This window comes from Cornus florida, unplaced genomic scaffold, assembly GCF_030987335.1.
Source record: "Cornus florida cultivar Cherokee Brave unplaced genomic scaffold, ASM3098733v1 CherokeeBrave_3.0.0_Hap2_Chr05, whole genome shotgun sequence".
Taxonomy (NCBI): domain Eukaryota; kingdom Viridiplantae; phylum Streptophyta; class Magnoliopsida; order Cornales; family Cornaceae; genus Cornus; species Cornus florida.
This window is the reverse complement of record NW_026775575.1, coordinates 17,881,570-17,905,506: the sequence shown is the minus strand read 5'-3', so window position 1 is coordinate 17,905,506 and position 23,937 is coordinate 17,881,570. Positions and strand designations below refer to the sequence as shown.

Genomic DNA, 23,937 nt, shown 5'->3' with positions numbered 1-23,937 from the left:
CAGACATGTATTTGATCATACACCATATTAAGTTGATCCAAATCATCGTTCTCAAGTAACCTCTGAAATTTGGCACTATGACTTGCAGGTTCAGGCTGAAAGTCTTGGTAATAATCAAGCTCCTGCCAGAGACTGGTAAGTTCTGCATAGTACTCTCCACTCATATCCTTCTGTTTAGTCTCGTGAATCTTTTCCGTAACTCATAGAATTGAGCAACATTGCCTAAATTAAGAAAAACACTCCAAATTTCATGAGCGTATCAAGAAGAAGATACTGCAGCTGATGTGGGGTTGCATAGAATTAATCAGCCAGGACAAAACCAGTGAATCAAATCCACTGGTCATAAGATGAAACAAATGGCTCCGGCTTTTCAGTTATTATTGTTCAATATTCAAACAAGCCACGAGCCCGAACCGAAAGCAGGAAAGAGCATGATCATGCCAAATAATTACTCCAGTGCAGTTTTAAAGTACTAATCAAATGGGATGGAGTTATCTCCAAGTGCCAAAACACAACCTAATTCTCCTCCCTCATTACTAGTAGAGCTGTTAACAACCATCTACTCCAAAAGCTTAAGCTGTTAGAGAGGGTGCAACTTTTATATTTATATCCTTCAACTCGCCCCCTCACGTGCGGCCTTCTTTTTGGTCCAACACGTGTTTTTTTCAATATTATAATTAAGGTGACGGTGAGGTTTGAACTCAAGACCTTGGGCTCTGATACCATGTTAACAACCATTTACTCCAAATGCTTAAATTGTTAGAGAGGGTGCAACTTTTATATTTATATCCTTCAACAAGAGCTTCCAGTGATTTCTGACGTTATCTCAAACCAGAAACAAAGCCAGCCAAAAAAACCAACAAAATCAATAACTCAACAAGATTTTAATTCACCAAGGTCAACAAATAACACCATATGCAGAATTTTGCACATGATGCTCTGGATGAGGAGGCGATCGAAATGGTGTGATTTTCGAGCCCTTCTGACCGTGACATCAGTGTAAGGACGTTGATGTTAGCATACCCTCAGACCATTTTTTTTGTTCTTCTGAGTGCTGCGATGCCCTTCTGGCACCGACCGCTTGCTTTGATATCACTTTAAGTTTGTGATTAGGTTTGAGAGAAGGAAATTAGATAACTAAGAGAGACAATTCTGCAGAATGAGATACATTCTCCTCCTATCAACCAAACAAACCCAAGACCCTTTGTGCATTAGCATTAGAGAATAAACCAGAGGCAGCCTGACAAGTTGCACGGACATGGGCACATCAACATGGCTAAGTTCATTTCTCTCTAGCGCATTCTAAGTTAACAGTTTGATTTTTGAAATCGTATGATGCACCAACAATCCAACATCATATTTTTTTTGGTTTTTGGACACAACTAATTACACGTCGCTGATTGGATGTTTTTGTTGCCATGATGATTGTTCTAGTTGATTGTCCTGATTCCACAGATTGTGATTTGGTTCTCTCATATTCAGGCTTGCATTTTATGGTCACGAAATGTGACTGGCAAGTGTTGTTAGAAGCCTTCTAATCTTCTGTGTGCTTGTTGGTTCCAGACAGCAAATTTATCTGGTTCTTGTGATCTTTGGTGTAATGTGTCTGGTATAGTTCTAAGCATAGTTGATGACATACGAGTATTTGTTATAATTTTCTGGCTCAGTACTTGTTCGACATTATATCAGTTTAACTGTGTGTTTTCTGGACTGCATAGTGTATAATGTCTTGATTGTTATGATGACAGTCTAGTAGGAATGATATCTGTCAATGTTAATTTCTATTCATTTATCCAATAATGAATGGACCACTGATTATTACCATCATTCAGATAGGGCTAATTATTTGTTATAAACCCAAGAATTTAAAGTGGCACTGAATGCTAAGAGGAGGAGGAAAATAAAACACTGGAGTCTATTCTATCTGAACCCCCACCTAGTGATAGACGAGGTTTCTGATGAGCAGATTTTAGATCCGTCCTTTATTTAACTTTGTTGTGGCCTTGTGGGATAGCAGAGAACCATCAGTTAATACCTACTTTATGTTTCTGACAAGGTTAAGGAGATTACAGATGCCCTGTGGGAAATGTTCTGGAGAAAATATCTCGTGTGTCTGAGTTTAATGAGAATACTTTCAAAGTAGTTCATAACTTAGAAAAATAATTTTCTGCAGCAAAGAGGCAATATCTGTAAATAGCAGAGAGATTGCAGAGAATATGGCTCACGACAAAAGCTGGTAGATAGAACCGGGCCTGGGACTAAATGCAATGGCAGTAACAGCTCCTATATGTCCCCGCAAAACTGAAATAGGAAGCCCGTCTGGCAAGCGCCACTGTAATACAGAAGAAAAACTATTTGCTCATCAAGAAATATGAAACAGGACATATTTATTTGTAAAGTAGAAAATTTTCTTACAACTCGAATGTTGTAGTCATTTGAAGCAGAAGCCACCAAAGCATTGTTTGAACTTACAGCCAAATCAGTAATGTCACCCTTTCAATCATATGATAAGAGTTAATAAGTAAAATAAAGAACAAAGACAGAGTAGTGTATTGTTGAAAGATGAACACAAGGATATATAACGTGGTTTGGCCACTACAGCCTACATCCAGGGACGGATCTATGTACATGTCAGTGGGGGCAATTGCCCCCACTGAATTTTTTTACTTTTAGTAATATACCCTACTACTTTATTTATTTTGATATATATACTTATAAAATTACACAACTGCCCCCACTAAAATTACTAAAAAATTACACTATCACCCCCACACACAATTTCCTGGCTCCGTCCCCGCCTACATCCATGGCACACAAAGCCCATAGGGCTACATCACTTTCATTATATTCTCTCTTAATATTGTTTACATTGAGCACCTCTATTTATAGGTGAAAGAATATAAGTGCCCAACTTGAAACTAAATACAAAGTCGTCGAGAGTCCATGACAAGTTAATCAGGAGATCCGAGACGAGTTTGTTCCGGAGATCTGAGACAAGTTTAGAGTAGGTTATGATAAACCTGCTCTAATACAGTTGAAAGATATAAAGAACATAAGGATATAACATGATTCGACCACTACGGACTACCATCCACGGCACACAAAGCCCAAAGTACTACATCACTTTCATTATTTTCTCCCTTAATATTGTTTACAACGAGCACCTATATTTATAGGTGAAAAAATACAACTGATTAATGTGGAGAATACATTGATAGAGGATTCCTAAAATCAATCCCATAAATCACTCCAATCAATATTCTATCATAGGCTAAAATCATTCCTATGATATTCTCCCAACATATATAACCAAACCAAGTACCACAAATTATATAGACATTCCAACTTACTTCATGTCCACGGCAACTGGCTAGGCAAAATGCAGTTTCCATTGACCAAATCTTAACCAAACGATCATCCGATCCAGTAATAACATATCTTCCTGAGCGATCAAATATTGCTACAAGACAAGCAAAATTAGTATGAACAAATTTTTAACCTACTACTTCTGTATAAGTAAAGCCATCATGACAATACACTCGGATCTGTATCACAAAAAATACACACTGGCTAAACAATAATTAGAATTAGAATACACCCACATATGAACAGAAATCAATTGGAAGATTCGACAGGCATTAATAAATGGAATTTCTTAAAGAGTAGAGTTCTTAAGCATACATTCACTAAGAGCTACCATCACGATGCAATTAAGAATTATAACCAAGTACCATTTGAATAAATGGAATTCCCAGATAGTTCAGACAACTTGCAAATCATACCACAATAAACGGCGTCTCGATGTCCCCTCAGCTTCTTAAGATTTTGCATCTTTTGCACCATAGTTGATGGTTTAGCAATAGCATAACATGCAAAGCGAATGGATGGAGCACGATGGTGTTTGGAAAAACCCCCTCCAATTTCCCTCAAACTTAGCCCATGCACTTGATCAGCCTGAATATGTGGCCAACGCAGGTAAGCTGGCATAAGCTTGACTTCCTTCTTTACTTTGCTCCTATCACCTGTTTAAACAATAAGTAGATGGATCATATCAAGTAACATGTAACAAAAGTAAAAATGGGAGCAGGGTGCAGAACAAAGTAGAGTAATCCCAGCAGATACCAAAAAACCAATATTATTTTCAAATGTTAACACTCCATTTGGTAGATGGGATGGAAAAGTAGATGGAAGGATTAGGAAATATGGAAGAATCATTCCTAGGAAAGGGAAGGTATCCCTCCCTTGTTTAGAATGCTTCAATCGATAGCCAATCACTAGTCGATAGATCCATCCTGTACAAAGCTTACAAAAACTATAATATAGGGTTTTTAGGTCATTTTAACATGCATTAAAGTTATATTGTAAACAAAAAATAAAACAGTAATGCATGATATACAACCTAACAATGAGTAATCCATCTTTTACGTTGGACCTCTTACTTTCTTTACCTTGTAACGAACGTAACCATTTCAATTATACTCAACCTTGGATCGGAACTAAACATTACAGATTCCAGCTACTCTTAATATCCATAACAAATTTGTCAATCATATTTGACCCTAAATCCTAATATCCATAACTATCACTATGGCCTTTATGAATTATGGTTTCTGGTTACTTGAACTCCATATAGCAACTTCATAGGAGCAACCTTGGATCGGAACTAAAAGCTACAGATTCTGGCTATTGTTACAAAATTTGTCAATCATATTCGGTACTAAGTCCTCGTATCCATAACAATCACTATGGCCTTTATAAGTTCTGGTTTCTGGTATCTGGTTACTTAAACTTCATATAGCGATAGAAATGCAACTTCATAGGAGCAAGAGGTGAGGAATGTGCTTGGAGCTGCTGTCCAACAAGTTCGACAATTTACTTCCCTGCATAATCCGCCCATGGGAATACTCCTGAAATAATTAAGTATAACATAAGGGGAAACAAGGTGTGAATGCCATTTGAACAGTAAACACACCATTACGCAATCTTTTGGGGTATATAGTTTACAGTGAACTTGGAGTTTAGGATCTTAATTTTAAAATAGCACACTGTAAAATATGCCATTGGAACAGTGAACACACCATTACGCAATCTTTTGGGGTATAAAGTTTACAGTGAACTTGGAGTTTAGGATCTTAATTTTAAAATAACACACGCTGTAAAATATGCTCTCACATGAACAAAAAATTTGAAATTTTGTGAGCATCAAAGAAGTTGCCCATCAAATTACTGTTCCAAGTGATCATTCAAACATTTTCATTTCACGATTTACTTTTACCCTTAAGATAATACAGAAAGCTTAGAACAGAAACAAAACCAAACCAGCCCAAGGTTTCAATTGTCAATTAATGCTTCCAAGCTGTCCAGGAATCTAGCATATAGAGCGATCACTAAAATTCTTTTTTTTTTTTTTTAAAAAAAAAAAAAAATGAAAATTGAAATAGTTTAGAAATTCACATACAACACAGAAGAGAAAAGGGACCAGTTCCAAGCAGTGTCGTCACATCAGCTGCACTTGGAGCACTTCCTCTAACCATGCCTTGTAATGGAGGGGTTGTACTCAGTATCAGTTCTTTCAATAGCTTTACCAAGTGATCCTTTTCAAGTTGAGGATACCTAACGATAATACAAGGTTGGTATGAACCCATTAATAGAGAAAAATAGGGAACATTTAAAAATAAATTCAACTATAAAATAAATTAGTTAATAAACAAAAATAAAATAAAAAAGGTAATTAAAAAGGTGGTAAGAAAACTAAAGAAACCTCTTCAGCCCTGAAATTACATCCCCCAACTTTTTTGGAACTGACTCGGATGATTCCCCTTTTTTTACTTTCTGTCACATCTTATCTATGTTGCTTTAAGCAAATGATATTCCTTAATAATTATTAGGGATAATCACGCTGACCTCCCCCGAGGTTTAACAAAACTACACACAGTACCCGTGTTTTCAAAAATTACACTGCACTCCCTTGTCACAACTTGTCGGCTGACTCTGTTAACAGAAAGTTATAAAATTACCATTGTACCCTTATTTTATTAACATGAATTTAGTAGAAAAGTCAATGAAATATAAAAAGACTAAAAAACCCATATTATTAAATCCTATTTTCTTTCTCTCAAATCTCTGTCTCCACAAATCCCAACGTCCAATCTCAGAATGCCGGAGCACCGAAACCTGAAACACCAAATATCAAATCTCAGAAATTCAGAATTGCTTCACCCCAATAATGTTTCCCCTCCATGAGAACCCTAATTGCCTCTGCATACGAAAGAAGTTGAAACAGCAACAAAGTGTCGGGCCACACCACTGGCCACTCTCCAAGCCCTAGAAGCCCATTCCGCTATCTTCTCAATTGATCCCATTTATTTGTCCCACTGCCTGATAAGACATGCCTGGAGAGCATCACACCTAGAGAACTATAGTATAACTAAAAAGAGTGAATAAATCACTACATTTTCTATACCAAAATATGTGTAAATAAAGTCAAATTCCATGATTCTAGGCTATCATATCTCGGCTAACATGGTAAGTCACATCCATGATTTTAGGCTATCATATCTCAGCTAACACTCCCCCTCAAGTTGGTGCGTGGATATCTGAGACGCCCAACTTGAGCAATGCATCCTCAAAGATAGTCTTCATAAACATATAGCCAATGGCTATGTTTGGCTGCATTGAATTGACTAGCCAAGACATAACCATGTTATCTCCAAACCACTTTGGATATGTCTTATCTGACATATAATCAATCTTGCCTTTGCCACATTGTTGGTCTATGTCCCGTGGTTTGCTCTTTTAATGTGAAATCAATATTGTATATGCTTAAAGACTCTGCATCCTATCATCTTGTTATATTAGCTATGATCATGTAGTCATTATATTATAGGTGTACACTCTCAGTTGACTGCCTTAATTTGGATTTAAGTTTAAGGCTTTTCAAGAAGTTCAGATCAAAGGTTTTTTTAAGATTAAAATGTCATCATATCATACTCTCATGACATCATTCATATGGACATATGTGGACCATTCAAAGACCACAAGCATAGGTGGTTGTAGGTATTTCATACCGGAAAATGATGATCTCTGTAGAATGACCTGGATTTATCGCTTTCTTTTAAGGACAAATGCTACTAATTGTTTTATCAAGTTTGTCAATGAGAAAAACAGCAGGATTAAGAGGCTAAGATCAGACTCTGGGATCACATTCATCATAAGGGAGCTTGATGCATCTAGCGACACAAATAACTGGTATGACAAGCTACACTATTTCCTTATTGAGCAAAGGGTATGCAAAGACAAAGTGGTATCAAATTTCCTTCTTTTACAAATCTATGATATATTGTGTTGTGGCTCTCATTCTTGCTTAACAGAAGATTTTGCTAAGATCGTGAAATTTAAATTTGACATGTCTTCTTTAGGCACTTTTAGATGTTCCATTGACTTTCAAGCCAATCATAGAATATTTTCATCTCCCTAGGTAACTATGCCATGGATATCTTGAAGGAAAAAAAACTCTACTTGAATGATAGTAAAGTTGTCAATCTTATTTTACACACAACTATCTTTGGTAGTCTCTTGCATCCCATAGCCTCGAGACATGATGCAATGCATGTTATTGGTTTAGTAGCTGGATTTCAAATTGCCATTACTATTAGCGTGAACCACATATTGTACTATAGAAGCATCATATAGACATCAACTATCACTTTCTTAGAGACAATGTGCATAAAGGCTTAATTAAGATTGAATATGTTATTATGTCTCTACCGATGTTCAGTTGGCTACTATTATGACCAAGCCACTTCCGGTAGCTATGTTTGAGAACCTACGAGCTGCACTGGGTATTAATGCTCCATCTCTCTAGTAAAAATGCTTTTGGTTTGTCTTGCCTTTTGACTTTCAATGTCAAAAAGGGGGAGAAACTAGACCTAGAGTGCCTGAAATATGGAAGCTAGAGTTGGTGTGGAGTTATTAATTATATAAACTTATGGAGGTGTTGGTTACTTCTTTATCATATGTGACTTGTTAATAGGGTCGAATTGATTTTTGACCTTAAAAGGCAAAAGGGGGAAATTGTTGGTCCATGTCCCGTGGTTTGCTCTTTTTATGTGAAATCAATATTGCATATGCTTAAAGACTCTGCATTGTATCATCTTGTTATATTAGCTATGATCATGTAGTCATTATATTATAGGTGTACACTCTGAGTTGATTGCCTTAATTCGGATTTAAATCATTGCGGTAAGAAGCATTAACATTTATATAACAAGTGCGGACTAACAATTCTATCAAAGTTCTCTTGGTCTATTCCTATATAACAGGTCACATGGAGGGAATTAAACATCACAACATGGACAACATGTGACCCCTATTTGGCTTTCTGCATAAGGATTAATCAAAAAGGCTGTTTGGCATGCTTAGTGTAGCAATGGGCATAATGCTTTATTATAAGATATCCAAGGGCTGAAAATTGCTTTAACCAGATGGATGACATCCTTCTCTTTTGAGCTGTCGGTTTTGTCCTCGAAGCAAGAACAGTTTTTGAATAAACGGCTGTGATTTATCTTGTTCAAATAATTTAATGGCTGAGATTGATTGTCTGATGATAAGGTTTTGTGTGGCTATGCTTTGGTCTCTCTAACCGCTATATGAGAAAGCTGCCCATTTATATATGTGTTGATCTCAGATAAAAACTGAGAGCTTGGTTGGTGGAGCTATAGAGCTTAGAGAGAGAAAACCATGAAATGTGAGCCTTGAAGATGCAATGTTGGTCTGTAGAGCTTCATATATACATACAAGGCAGGCCAAAAATTGAAGACGACATACAGTGAGCTTCGAAGAAGCACTCTTGCCGGAGCTACATTACAGACCCATTTCCGGTGTGCTCAAGTTCAAGTCCGGCAATATTCAATCCAACCAATCAGTCCGGTGATAGACCCAAAAGCTGTACCCTTATTCTCCACCGGTGATAGACCAGAAGCTGCATCCTTGTTTTCCACCGGTGAAACCTTACCAGCCCTTGACCAAGCCCCATTAGCTACACCACAAGTGTAAGATTCATGCCAAACGATTCAATAATTCAAATAGCTACTTTGATAAAGAACCTTCATTCTTGGACTCTTGTCTTGCACACTTTTCAAAAAGCATGGAAGTGGGGGAGACTTTTCAGCTACCGACCGTTCCACTTTCTTCTTTATAGTTTCGAACCATTTCACTTGTTACAGCCTCTTAATTCATTCTTGCCTTCTGGAATACAAGATTGGAGATGTTTGCTGGGATATTTGGCCTCTTTGGTGTTGTTGTGAATGCTCTTAATGAGGTTGGTTCGAGCGTAAATGACCATCTCTGCTCCCCGTATAAGTGCCAAGGAAGTTCGTTGCCTGCAGATGCCGTTTCGGGATTGGAATTGTTCGTTTTCTCTCTTCAGTTGTGTAATTCGGATGTGGAATGTGCACATTTTTTTTTTTTTTGATAAATAAAATTATTACAATGTGAGTATGATGGAATGTGCGCATTTTTCATTTATTTGATTTCATCTTTCTCAAATATTTCAGATTTCTTAAACAAAATAATGCATTTTTGCTTTTCTTTGATGCACAAAATGTCATTTTTTGAAGTAGACTCAGGTGATAGACCCAAAAGCTCCATTCTCGTTAACCACTAGTGAGACCCAGAAGTTTCATCCTTTATTTATCACCGATGATAGACCCGGAAGCTCCATTCTTGTTTTCCACTGGTGATGGACCCAGAAGCTTCATCCTTGTTTTCCACCGGTGATAAACCGAAGCTGATCCATTGCAGATCTCCATTCATATATATTTCCGGTGAACTCAGTTATGTGTGTTACCATTGAAGCCAGTGAGAGCAAAGCTCAGAGCAGCGACCGAAAACCAGTGAAGAATAGTGGTAGTCCGGTGAGACACAGTCTCGAGTTCGGTGAACTCCATTGAAGAGCTCCAAGTTATCACAAGATGATACACCATGACGGCAACTCATTTCAGTAAGCTCAACACCGGTGACAGTGAACCCAGTTCAGTTCCGAGCAAGCAACGATAGTCCTTGATGGCAACCGAACCCAAAGAGCTTCTAAGCCATCTGCAACTACCAGCAAGACCAGAGATCATGAACATCTTGCATGTGCCATTGATGAACCGTGAAGGGACCAGAGTTGGTGAAGTGAACACAGTCCGGGCATGCTCCAGTTAAGGTGAAGTTTCAGTTCTAATGAGCTATAATGATTCCCATATTTGAGCAACATTGAATATAGAGAGAGAACATTTGAGTAGGTTCCACTGGGAAAGTCTTAGACAGTTTATCTTGGTGCTTGAAGGCATTACTTACGCGTAGCCGTTTAATTGTGAATTTGTTGGTATCACTCCATTGGTTGTGATCTTTATTTGGAAGTTATTCATAGTGGAATTTGGATTGAAATCAAGCACTAGAGGTTTCAAAGCAATAGACATGGAGCTAAATTCATATACATATGTCCACTGTCACCTATGAACAAGTGTGCAGTCCGAGCATCAGTGAAGCTGTCAAAGTCATTCCAAAGCAAGGACTGAGGCTGAGCACAAGTCTAATATTCCACCTGAGTCATCCTACTGACAGTGAAGTTTGAGAACAATATTACACTGTTCATCAAGTAAGGCTGTGAAGTTTCCACTTTAGTTATATGTGTATTCATTCATATCTGGTATAACTATAGTGGCATCATTTGTATTTAGATATCTCTTTGTGAGTGACAATTGTGAATATTGGTCCAAACATTAGGATGTTATGGACAGGGGAGTGCTAGAGCGATTGTTGTGAGATTGGTGTGTGGTCCAAGCACGGGGGTGCTTAGGGGGATAGTGCAAGAGTGACTTGTATGTGAGATTGGTGAGGGAGTCCAAGCACAGGGGTGCTGTGGATAATGTGAGTTCAGAGTGAACTTATGGTGAGCTTAGTAAGTGCCAGCTGTGAGTGAGATTGCGTGAGAGTGTCTCCAATTCATTCATAGTGGATTTGATGAGCTAGGCTTCACAACCTCAAGGACGTTTCCCCACACTGGGGTTTTACCTCGCATATCTTGTGTCCTGCAAGCTTATTATTTCATGTGTGCATCCACCATCTTGCATTAAGGAGAAAAGAAAAGAAAATCACACAAGATACCAATTCACCCCCACCCCCCTCCTCCTCTTGGTATCTTCAAACATCCTAGCAAACTGTGCCCAGATCAAATAGTTAAAACCATCTAACACTGTGGTGATCGGAAGTCCTGAATTCTGTAATGAGTTGGTGGGCACTACCCCTAGAACTCAAGCCATGAGAATTAACAGTAGACTTTGAAACTGCCAAACTCTATCACTCGACTATAAACAACTCCAAAACACCAAAAATCTTGTTAACTAATCAAAGTCTCGTCTCAGACGATAAACAATCAACAATGTCTCCTCAGACCATTCCCTTTCATACACATGTTTAAATATGTAGATGAAAGAATCAATAATATCTCTTCAGACCATAAACAATCAAAAATGTCTCCTCAGACCATTCCCGAAAAATCCAAATACAAACTTTTTTTTTAGGTCAAAAGTCTTCACCCGCGCCCCCAACCCATCTCCCCCCCCCCCCCCCCCGGCGCACGCGCGAGCAAAACTCGCAACACCGTCGTTGTAGTCAAGAACTGGTCTGGCTCTGATACCAAGATAAAAGAAATACAAGATATATGTGTAAAGGCTTGAATGAGAAATAACACTCATTCACAGCTCGAGTATTTATATACTAAAAAGAGCACATGATAAATTACAAGAAAGGAAGCATAAGATTTATCATATCTTGGCTATAAAGTAAAAATATAAAAATATACGCGTAAATAAAGTCAAATTGATTCTAGGCTATCATATCTCGGTTAACATGGTAAGTCACATCCATGATTCTAGGCTATCATATCTTGGCTAACATATACATATATATGAAAATGTGTTAATGGGTTTTTGTGTTTGTGGTTTTTTCTCGTATATATGTTTGTTTGTCAATGTGTGTATAATTGTATGTATGGGTAGAGATATGAGAAGATGTATATCACAGGTAAAAGAAATTTGATTAAATAAGTAGATGAAGTTAAGGGCAATCTTTTTTCTTTTTTTTTGTCATTCTTGTAATAGGTATAAAAATGTGATTTCACAATATTGTTAGGAGGACGTTATAGTCTTTCATACGTTTGAAGGATAAAATTGGGATTACATTACGTATTTTTTTTCTGTCAACAGCTTTATCATATGTTAACTAACAGTCAACTCTAACGGAAGGGGAGAAAGTAATACCAAAACACGGTTACCATGTCTGGGTTTGTTAAACCCCAGGGGAGGTCAATGTGCAGTGCAACAAACTATACAAATGATCCTATAGTTTCCCATATGGTCCAATTTAGTACTATTAGTTTTCATTTATACAAAGTCAATATAGCTGCCAATGGTTCAGGCAAACAAAAGACCAGAAGCATTAAAGCATATAAAACTGTCATGCATAGGTACAGACAATATAAACTTAAAAGTTTAGAGCAAACACTAGAACAAAAGTCTCTTACTTCTAGTTCTGAATTTCTTACAAAGTAGAGACTAATAAGGTAAGATAAATTAAGAAGCATGCTGCAAACCTTTCCACCAAAGTAGTGTGATCCAAAGGGAAAGAGACACCATCATCGTTTGCATCCCCACTAAGCACACCACTCCTTGAGTACCAAGCATGATATCTCCTAGGTAGAAGCTGATGTTCCAGAAGTTCATTCCAGAAATGTCCAAAAGTTTTCTTGCATGGCCCAGCAGATAAAAAATGCATAATCAAAAAGTACACTTCTCTAAGGTCAATATTTACATCTGGCACAGCAGCATGATCAGCAGCTATCTCCATTTCATTAAATTGAGCCTTTGCATGCACCTTATTCAAAAAATTCAAAGGCGCCATACTTAAAGAAGGTTCTTGATCAAATAAAGCACGCTTCCGGAAATCCATACTTTAAGTACAACCTAAGGAAACATAAGAAGCATTTGTTCAGATCATTTAATTCAAAAGCACAAGGGATGCAAATGATTAATGAACACAGACATGCAGAAAAAGCAATGACAAAGAAGTTCAAATACATTCTCAGAAATATAAGATAGCTTCCTATTAAGATTATTAATCACAAAATGACTCTTGACCCCTCATCAATAAAGCAAGAATCAAGGCAACTCATTACCTGTACTGCCGCATAAAACCAGCGTGGAAGAAGAATTTCTTTTTCTTTTTCTTTTTCTTCAATATTACCCCACTTTTACCGAAATAATTCTCTCTAACTTAATAAGCATTTTACAGAAGAATAATTACCCCACTGTTCATGTATTTCATTCCCAGAGGCGCTTTGAGAAATGCTTGAATGCCACTTTAGTGCCCTCATCCCAATAAATGGAGGAGCTTCGGATGTTAAGAATTTCAAATCTATTGGTTTGGTGGGTTGTATCTACAAATTAATAGCTAAGGTGCTTACTCTGAGATTAAGGGATGTGTTGGATGGAGTTATATTGGAATCCCAAAACGCTTATGTTGGTTGTCGCCAGATTCTTGACTCAGCTCTCCTTGCCAGTGAGCAGGCACAGACCTGCCTGGGGACTAGGGGGGGCGAATGCCCCCTCTGGAATTTTTTTTCTTCCTATTATATATTAGACTTTTTTTAAATATATATGCCATGCCCCCCCCTGAAATTTCACAAATACCCCCACTATATAAGTTCCCAAAATATATACCATGCCCCTGTATGTGCTCAATGATTCCCAAAATAAATACCCCCTGAATGTGCTCAATGATTCAATGAACAAAAAAAATATTTTTGCTTATTATGATGATTTGAATTGTAAATGTGTTCAATGGGATCCTTTTGTTGTTTTTGGGACGCGTTCCCCTTTTGAACGCCTTTAATGAATTTGCTTAATTATCAAAAAAATATATATTGTTATTAAAAGGACGCCCCACCTAACATAATTTCCTGGGTCCGTCACTGCCAGTGAGTGTGTGGATGCCAGGTTGAACAGTGGGGTTCCTGAGGTTCTTTGTAAGCTTGAAACAAAGAAGGGTTACGATTATGCCAGTTGGAGCTTCCTTCTTTATCTGTTGGAGATGATGGGATTTGGGAAGAGATGGAGGAAGTGGACTGAGTTCTGCATTTCCTCAGTAAGGCTCTCGGTTCTCGGGAACAGATCCCCGACTGATTTCTTCAGCAGTTTGCAGGGATTGAGGCAGGGAGACCCTATCTCTCTCCTCTCTCTCTTTCTTTTTTTGATAAGTAAATATATATTAACAAAGACGCTCAAAGGGGAGCGAACTATTAACAAAGCAAACAAAAGACGCAAAAGGCGCCATTACAACGGTAAGTTGTCAACAAAATCCAACAAACTGTCCACAGATGGACAGTTTCTCCCATTAACCCAAAAAAAAAAAAGAGAATGCAAAACATGCGACTTAATAGACCACGTCGGTGCCTCCTTTCCCTCGAAAGATCTCCTGTTCCGCTCGAGCCACAGCCCCCACCAAACACAAAGAGGTGCAACCCTCCAAGCTTTCCTAAACCGACTACCCATTGATCTCCCTCTCCAAGCCTCTAACATGTCCACCGTGTTCCTTGACACCACCCACTCAACCCCAAACACATTCAGAACCATACTCCAAACATCCGCTGCCGCTTTGCAGTGCAACAAGAGATGGTTAACTGATTCACCCGTCATCTTACACATGCAACACCAATTTCGGCCTCTTCCTCCAAGATTATCGAGAGTAAGAATGCTGCCAAGTACCACTGTCCATGTGAAAAACGCCACCTTCAGTGGAGCTGACGTCCTCCACACAGCCTTCCAAGGGAAACCGTTGCTTAACGAATCCGTAAGACTTTGGTAAAATAACCTCACCTCAAACACCCTCTAGAACACCACCCCCCCCCCCCCCCCCCATCCACACCATCTCATCCCTTCCTTCCCCCTCCACCCCTTGACTATATATTAATCCCATTAAATCTGTAAATTCCAGTAACTCCCAATCATTAAATTCCAGCAGCTCTCAATTTCTGTTCATGTTTGTGATGGAGGCTTACAGAAGGCTGTTCAGGAGAGCGGTGGAGTTGGGCTTTATCAGAGGTTTAAGGGTGGATAGGAACTCAGCACATCAATTGGAGATCTCTCACTTGTTAGTTGTTGAAGATACCTTGGTGTTCTTCGATGCAGATATGTCCCAATTGAATATCTAAGGTGCAGTCTGATTTGCTTTCAGGCAGTTTCTGGCTTAAAAGTTAACGTTGGGAAGAGTAGGTTGGTTCCAGTGGGGGAGGTCTTGAAGATATCTTTCTTGGCTGATACATTTGGCTGTGGTGTTAGTTCCTTCCCCATTTCTTACCTGGGTTTGCCTCTGGGTTCGCTGCCGAGGAGCATGGCCGATTGGGATCCCATGGTTGAGAGGTTTGAGAGGAAACTTGTTGGGTGGAAAAAGCAATATCTTTTGAAGGGTGGGAGGGTCACCCGGATGAAGAGCACATTATCAAGTGCACATTATCAAGTCTTCCTACCTATTTCTTTTCTCTCTTTCAGATTTCCTCCTTGGTGGCTGCAAGGATCGAGAGACTTCAGCAAAACTTCTTATGGGGTGGTATGGGGGAGGAGTTCAAGTATCATCTCGTCTGTCCCTGCAGGCTAATCGGTGGTCTGGGAATCAGGAGGTTGGCCCCTTTTAAAAGGGCTCTCCTAGGGAATTGGTTGTGGAGGTTTGGCTTTGAGTTTGAGTGACGGAGACTTTGGAGGGAGGTTATATCGCATCGTTTTGGGGAGGAGAGAGGTCGTTGGTGCTCCCTTGCAGTGAGAATCCCTGGGGGGTCATCCGAAAATGGTGGGATGAATTCTCTAAACACGTTAAATCCGGGCTTGAGACGTAGAGACATTCGTTTTTGGGAGGACATCTGGTATGGCGATCGTTCATTGGCATGTGCTTTCCCTATGATTTTTAGGATCGCTCTTGAGTCTTGACACACTCCTTGGTCGCCGGCTGTTATCGGCTTGATAGTGGGAGGTCGACTTGGGATGTGCGCTTTTCAAGTTGATTGGGAGTTGGATGACGTGTCTAGCTTGTTGAAGTTACTGTACCAAGTAATTGATGGAGGAGGTCCGGATGTCCTTGTTTGGCTTCCCTCTTCTCACGGAAGGTTTGCTCTTCGTTCTCTATACAGGCGGATCTCGAATGCTCTGGGGCCCGCCTTGCCATGGAAGACTGTTTGGCGTTCAAAGGCTCCCCTCAAGGTGGCCTTTTTCGTTTGAACAACAGTTTTGGGGAAGATATTGACGCTGGATAACCTAACAAGGAGAAGACAGGTTGTGGTCAATTGGCATTGTATATGCATGAGAGATAGAGTCTGTTAATCATCTTCTGCACTACCCTGTTGGGGTTTGCTTTTGGGGCTGTTCGGGATCCAATGGGTCATGCCTAGGTCCTCAAAGGCCTTAAATGATGCTTGGAGAGGGTGTTTTGTGAGCTCCCAAGCCTACGACTTTTGGAGGGTGGCACCCTTTTGTGTTTGGTGGTGCATTTGAAGGGAGTGGAATAGAAGATCCTCCGATAGAGAGGAATCTCCTATTGGGGTTATGAAATTCTCTATTATTAGCTCTCTTTTCCATTGGATCAATGGGAGAAATTGTATATCTTTAGGGGAGTTAGTTGATTTTTTGGGTTCTTTGGGTTCTTAGCGCCGTGTAGCTTTTCTTGGGATGTGTTCCCTGTTTGGACGCCTTTTATACAATCTTACTTATCAAAATAAATAAATAAATACTCCCTCCGTCCCAAAATAGATGACCGCTTTGGGAACTGTGACTCACATTCAGTTTCGAAAGCGGTCAAGTACTTTGGGACAAAAGGAGTATCATTTTTTTTTATTTGAACTAATTGCATTTGTGTAAATTTCTTCTTCCCCTACTGAAGTCTAAACCTTAAACATCAAAATCAAAATGGGTTTAGCTCCTCTAAACCAAGCAATGTCTGGTAAGTTCTACAAAGCAGTCAAAACCTAGTCAGTACATAAGAAAAAGATTCCTGGTAGAGCCAATATATAGTCCCATTGAGTGGAACAGTATAAAAGATAAACCTAATTTCTTTAGCTCTACTTTTTTAATTTGCATAGGTTACTAAAAGCATTCTATAATATTTCTTTACCACACAAAGAAATAACTCAAAATGAATGGCGGATCGTCAAATCATGAAGACTTTTGTCAAAAGTGATCTACTAAAAGGGACCCAATAAAATCAAGGCTAAGTCCATTTTTGTGCTGGTGAAATGGCAATGTGTGATAACCACTAAACTGTCACATGTGCAAATGCATCGTGATTGCCCAATTGACTAGTATGATATTTAAATGACATCATGCAATAGCATAAAGCAAACCAAGAAAAAAGTTTTATCTAGCAGCAAAAAGTAACTACAAGTAAGCCAGATTGTGATGGTTGACATCCCATGGTGAACAAATCCTAGTGCCACTATTCAGTACAAATAGAAAGTGTTGGACAAGGTGAGTCCCTAAAACTCCACATAGTGGAACATAGAAGAATGTCAGTTTTATGATTAAAAATTAGGTCATGCATGAGGTCTCAGGTGCGAGTCAGAATGCAATCACCTTGTGTAAAATATTACCAAGGTTAGGTATGTCTTCAGCCTTTCCCTTCCCGCACAACCAGGACGTATAATTATCAATCAATGAAAAAACAATAACTTCAGCAGAGGTGAAAATGTTATTTGTACGAAAACATATCAGAGACAAGTTTCATGTTCCATGTCAACAGGTGACTCAAAGCAACCACTTGCGAAATACAAAATGTTAGGTCTATCTTGAGTCCCTCCAGAAGACCCTGCTGCGAACAAGGCCAGAATTGGACAATGCCCTTTCAAGTAGGTTTTAAAAATAAATAAATAAATAATAAAAAGACTGCTATATATGATTCACCACAATTAAAGTCCAACGAATGGAAACTTTTCCCCTCTGTAAGCAAAAGTAGCAAAACTTGTAACAAAATGTTACTTAGTCATGGATCTTCAGTCCATGGCATGAGCATATGGAATCAACTATGGTCTATAAAATCAAGCCCACCCAAAAAAATATAAAAGAAGCTCTCAACAGGACACAGCCGAAGGCACTTCACTCTTTACCAAGCAAGCTCTTCGGTCATCTGCTCACCAAAGCCCTTAGACACACGCTTTTTAGCAAGCTCCAGGCACAAGACAAATGCACCTCATTTATGACTTCTTTTCTAATCATTGAATCTTTTGTTTTGTTTTGTTTTTTTTTACCTTTTCTTTATAACTCTGAATGAAATATCCTAAATCATATTACGGTGTTACACGGTACATCATATCTTCTTGTTGGTGATAATTAATTATTCACATATTAAGTTGATCACGTCTGTGTCATGCAATATTGACCGAATTTGCCTCACTACTAGAATAGTTGGATGCATAACTGAATTGAATAGTTTATATGCTCAGTGATTTAGCTGACGATCTTAGTCTGCCAAAAAGTTCTTAATTTTAAAATTTCTGATCTTTTGACTAGTTTTGTGGTGCATAGTTTGGAATTGTTAAAACTATAAGTATATAATGTATCCTTCTACCACACATACTTGGACTCGTACCTTGCACTAGCCTCGTACCCGGACTCGAACATGCCTTGGTGGCTTGAGATTTTTAATAACTATAGAATCACCTTTGAATTTTTATTCTTTAATGGAACTTTTTAAAATTACCATGATTGCAAACACTGCTGTCCAGGTCAACTAAAACAAGGTAAGCCTCATGAGAAGATTCTAAATAAGGCCTTCTTATATTTAACACGAGGATATTGCAAATATGAGGCCTTAACGATCCTGAGTATAAAATTGAGTCATTTCAGGAGATTAACCAAAGAATTATGCTTCATATCCTAATTAGATGTGCATATTTATTACATTATTAGAGCAATACCATGGCGATTTCATCGATAACTTTAAATGGATGAAGACCAAAAGGTACTTGTTGAAAGAGTTATAAATTTAAGTTACACCCTCTCTAATAGCTTAAGCTTTTGAAGTAGATGGTAGTTAACAGTACTAAAAACCTATTTGAAGCTTAGTTAGAATGAATGTGAATCTTGAGCTTTATTTAAGCTCCACTAGCCAAGTCGAAACCTGACATTCACACAATTTGATATGCTCAAGGTTTTTACAAGCTTAAGCGAGTTCATTCATCAACCAAATTAAGCTTGATAAATCACAAGCCTTCTTAATTTTCTTCTAAAAAGTAACACAGATTTTTTATATTTGTAGTTACAATAATTACATAAAACCAACCTTGCAACTGTAGAAACTTTTTTTTTTTTTTTTTTTTTTTGATAAGTAACCTTGCAACTGTAGAAACTTAGAAGCCAGATTCCCTCAAGCTCACTAGTAAGAGAACTTTAATTATTACTTGACATGCTAAATCACATTTTCTTTAATGGTATGAATTAAAGGTGAGGAAGATAAGCCTATTGGCGCAATTATTTATGAGTGATTATCATCAGATATCAAGCCGATTATATAGAGTTTACATATTCTTATATGTATTACAGCTAATTTCATTATTTGAGTCCCAATTACCATGTATATCAAGCACCCACAAAGACACCATTACCTAAAAATCAACAAAAATATTCAGGGCTGTAACTGTGTGATTCAACCACATTCATTGGGGCAAATAATCAGGGCCTCCTCATAATGTATGCAAAGAAGTGTAAATATGACGAATGAATCTTGTACCGAAGCTCTGTCTCCTCAAAGTTACAAAAGGGTTGATCCCAAACTGTTGATTATAAATTTATAATACATCCACAAAGACACCATTGCCTAAAAATTAACAAAAATATATGACACTTCACATTTCAACCACTGATACGAGTTATAAACAAATAACTGGGAGAAAAAGCAAAGAAATAAAAATAAACAAACAAGAGGAACTGAATGATTTGCCATGAAATTGGAAACTTTTGACTTCTTCAAGTTAATTATAGATTTCAGAGTCCCTTCAAGTATTTTTAGGGCATTTTATCAAACGTGTGAAAACCATTGTAATTCAAAATACACAAATAAAGAGAAACCCAATAACGATAACATCTGTGTGTGGGTGAATATATATATATACACACACACATACATATATGCAGTTTTAGGATTGATTGGGAGAAAATTTTACCCAGTAGTTGTCGGTTGTCGGTCCCAAACACGGCATATAGGAAGAGAGAGTGTGAAGTTCTTGTAGTTGGTACCTTATTCCAAAGAACACAAAAAAAGTAGTTTAAAATGGAGGCCTCATCCTGTGACTGGGTTGCTTTTTTGTGATCGTTGAGTGTGTCTGTGTGCGCGTGCGTTTACGATCAAGATTTATGAACCGCCCTACCATATTTTCCGTACAGGTGGGTGGTGTCAATTTCCGACACTTCTTAACTCGGTTTAAAAAAATAAACCCAAAGTTCAGCCCGAGCCCGTCAGGCACTGCCCCGGTCTAAGTCCATTGCGGGCTACCGGACCTATAAGAAATTAAGAAGTGGCTGGGCGATCCCACTATCCTCTCCCAACCTATTACAAAGATATTCGGACATTATTTTTAGGACAAATAACACTGATTTCTCCTAAAATTTAAACAAATTACACACGGTTAAATTGTTTAGCATTTATTATTTTGAATTTTTGTGAAATTCGGTGCACGTGCTCAACGACACCATTAGCATTTACTTTCTGACAGACTTGTTGACTAAATTTTATAAAATGATATATTTGTCCTTCACACTCAAAGTCACTTTTCGGCCGCCGGGGTACCGATTCAAGGAAAATTATGGCATGTTTGGTGTGGTGGAATAAATTGGAATGGAATGATAATAGAGGTGGGAATGGAATGAGAATAATGATTCTTATTCTATGGTTTTGTTGCAAATCTGAAATGTACAAAAATTGAATCTCATTCTCATTCCGATGTTTAGTAAGAAAGTGAATTTATATTGTTTCTTTAAATTACATTTTATTATTAGTATAAAAAATTAACTAAAAAAATTAATCTGCAAAAATAAAAGGGAAAGAGATAATAGAGAGAGAAAATAGACGAGATAGAGAGAAACAGAGGGCTCTCCGATGCCTGCAAAAATAAAAGGGAAAGAGATAATAGAAAAAGAGAGAGAGAGAGAGAGAGAAAATAGGGCTCTTCGACGACTGTAAAAATAAAAGGAAAAGAGATAATTTTCCGATCATCTTTTCCTGCGAAAAAAAATAAACAAAAAGGCTAGATAATGATTGAGAAAGTTGCTTAATAGAGCACAAAAACTCATAGAAGTTCAATTACAGTATTTTTGTCTCATCCTTGTGTGTGTAAATCGGAGAGAGGAAACAAGCGGCATATAGATACATATTATATATATTATATATTATATAGTGTGTGTATGCGTGAATTATCTCTTTAAATTACTTTATTACTTTATTAATTCTTGGTGGGAATGGAATGGTCATTCCACTTCTCAAGAAGAGGAATGGGCATTCCACCTTTTTGATGGAATGGGTATTTCCTGGGAATGGCCATTCCACTTTTAATGTGACACACTAAACAAGAGAATGGAAACAAATGCATTCCATTCCACCTTTATTTGATTCCATTCACTCACACCAAACATAGCTTTAAAGTAATACACGTTGAATGGTCGACTTGAATGTAATTTGCCCCAGTGTAACTATTATAAATATGAAAACAAATATAAAAGATGTAAGCAAAAGTTTTAAGAAAAGAGAGAAACGGAGCTTCTTTATATACTTTATGATTTTGTTACATATTGCATACACGTCATCATCATATATATAGCCACAGCCTAAGCTTGTCTAGCAAGCTAATGAATCAAGTTGAAAGGCCACGTTCATAGACACCTATATGGTGTATGAAATTGCAAGGCTTTCTGCATATCCACCTATAAGCATACTTTATTGTGGACCCCAACTAATATATATCTATAACACTCCCTCTTGAGGTCCACAATGACACACTAAGAATATGCCTTATTAAAACCTTGCTAATGAAAACTCAATGGGACAAAACCCTAACGAAAGAAAAAGAGTACAGTATTCTTGTGTATTTGAAAATGGTATTGCATAGGTTAAAACTACTTCATAAAAACCTTGCCAGGAAAGCCCAGTGGGACAAACTCTGGACGAAGGAAAAGGAGTACAGTATGCTAATACCTTTTTAACCAATTGCTCCCCCTCATTGTTGCATTAGTTCAACACTGAAGATTCTTAAGTTGACGCATTCCAATATTGTGTGCTAACTTCTTGAATGTTGTAGTTGGAAGCGATTTAGTGAATAAATCTGCTAGATTGTCACTAGAGCGTATTTGTTAAACATCAATGTCACGGCTCTTCTAAAGCTCGTGTGTGGAGAAGAACTTTAGTGAAATATGTTTGGTTCTATCACTTTTGATGTAACCTCCTCTTATCTGTTTGATACAAGCAGTATTATTTTCGTATAAAATTGTGGGGCTACCTATTATTGGAGAGAGTCCATATGATTCCCGAATATGTTGTATCATAGATCCCAACCAAACATATTCTCGACTTGCTTCATAAATTATGAGGATCTCAGAGTGATTTAAAAAAGTTTCAATCATTGTCTGCTTTATAGATCACTATGATATAGCAGTATTTCCACAAGTAAACACATACCCTGTTTGGGATCGAGCTTGATGTGGGTCAGAAAGATATCTTGCATTTGCATATACAATCAATTGGGGCTTTAATATTTTTTAATAGAACAACCTTATATTAGTAGTTCCACGAAGATAAAGCAGAATGTGCTTGACCCCATTCCAATGTCTCCGAGTTGGTGCAGAATTGTACCGTGCTAGTAAGTTGACTAAAAATGCTATGTTAGATCGAGTGCAATTTTTAAAATACATCAGAGCACCAATTACACTAAGATATGGTACTGCAGGACCAAGAAGTTCTTTATATTCTTTAGGACGAAAATGATCTTTCTTAATATCAAGTGATTGAAGTATCATTGGGGAGTTCAGTGGATGAGCCTTATCTATATAAAAGCGCTTCAGGACTTTTTCTACATATATTGACTAGTGGATAAGAATTCCATTTGGTAAATGCTCGATCTGTAGGCCGAGACAAAATTTTATTTTTTCAAAATCTTTTATTTCAAATTTCTTTTTCAAATAATTAACAGTCATGGTGAGCTTGTCAGGAGTTCCCACAAGATTGAGATTTGGAAACTTGGGATGTCATTAAGTATTGAATATGGCTAGGACTTGGTTATAGTATGGGAGATATGAGAACTCCCTACATTATAGTGCGCACTAGGGGAGGGTACCCATGGGCTAGTAACCCAAAAGTGACAAAAATAGTACAGTTCTAATCTGGCACGATGTCCAAGTATCCACATTTGGTTGATTTCACACTTTAAATTTTAAGTTGTTATCCTTAAAGATTTAAAACTTGTTGTGTTGTATGGAATATTTCAATATTGTTTAATTGCATTAATATTGTGATTCGTGTTAAATTATGCTAATGTGGCTTAGGAATGATCCTATAGATACATTTTGACTTATACTCTAGGCGGCATGGACCACATGGATTGATTTATATTAACGTGCAAAGCTTTTAAAATTTTAGGTTATACGCATATTCATCTCCTACGAATAACTTGTTTACTCACCCTATGGTTTGGAGTTATTTTTCTGGTAAAGAAACCATGTTTTGGGATACACAACATCCCTAGATTTACTTGAATATCTTGAAGTGTTTTGGAGTACTTTAAAGTATTTGTTTTATGCACTTGTTAGCATGATTTTGCTTTGCTTTGGATTAAAATGTCAAATTATGTATCTTTTGATCAAACTATGTAAT

The 23,937-nt window shown here is 37.7% G+C and overlaps 1 protein-coding gene across 3 annotated transcripts in view; it reads right to left on the bottom strand.

The window, feature by feature from the left end:
- The window catches only part of LOC132306154 (uncharacterized), a 76,161-nt gene extending 55,740 nt beyond the window's left edge, over positions 1–20,421 (bottom strand). For 2 of the 3 annotated variants that reach the window (XM_059803409.1, XM_059803410.1), the window contains exons 1-7: positions 20,243–20,421; positions 12,638–13,007; positions 5,459–5,613; positions 3,783–4,022; positions 3,351–3,460; positions 2,416–2,493; positions 2,226–2,332 (exon numbers count right to left, since the gene is read on the bottom strand). In XM_059803409.1, coding sequence (XP_059659392.1) covers positions 2,226–2,332; positions 2,416–2,493; positions 3,351–3,460; positions 3,783–4,022; positions 5,459–5,613; positions 12,638–12,993 — 1,046 coding nt within the window. In that variant the 5' untranslated portion in view covers positions 12,994–13,007; positions 20,243–20,421. Of the gene's footprint in view, positions 1–2,225; positions 2,333–2,415; positions 2,494–3,350; positions 3,461–3,782; positions 4,023–5,458; positions 5,614–12,637; positions 13,008–20,242 lie in introns of those variants that run through there. The other variant, XM_059803411.1, reaches the window with a different exon arrangement.
- Positions 20,422–23,937: the final 3,516 nt, after the last annotated feature.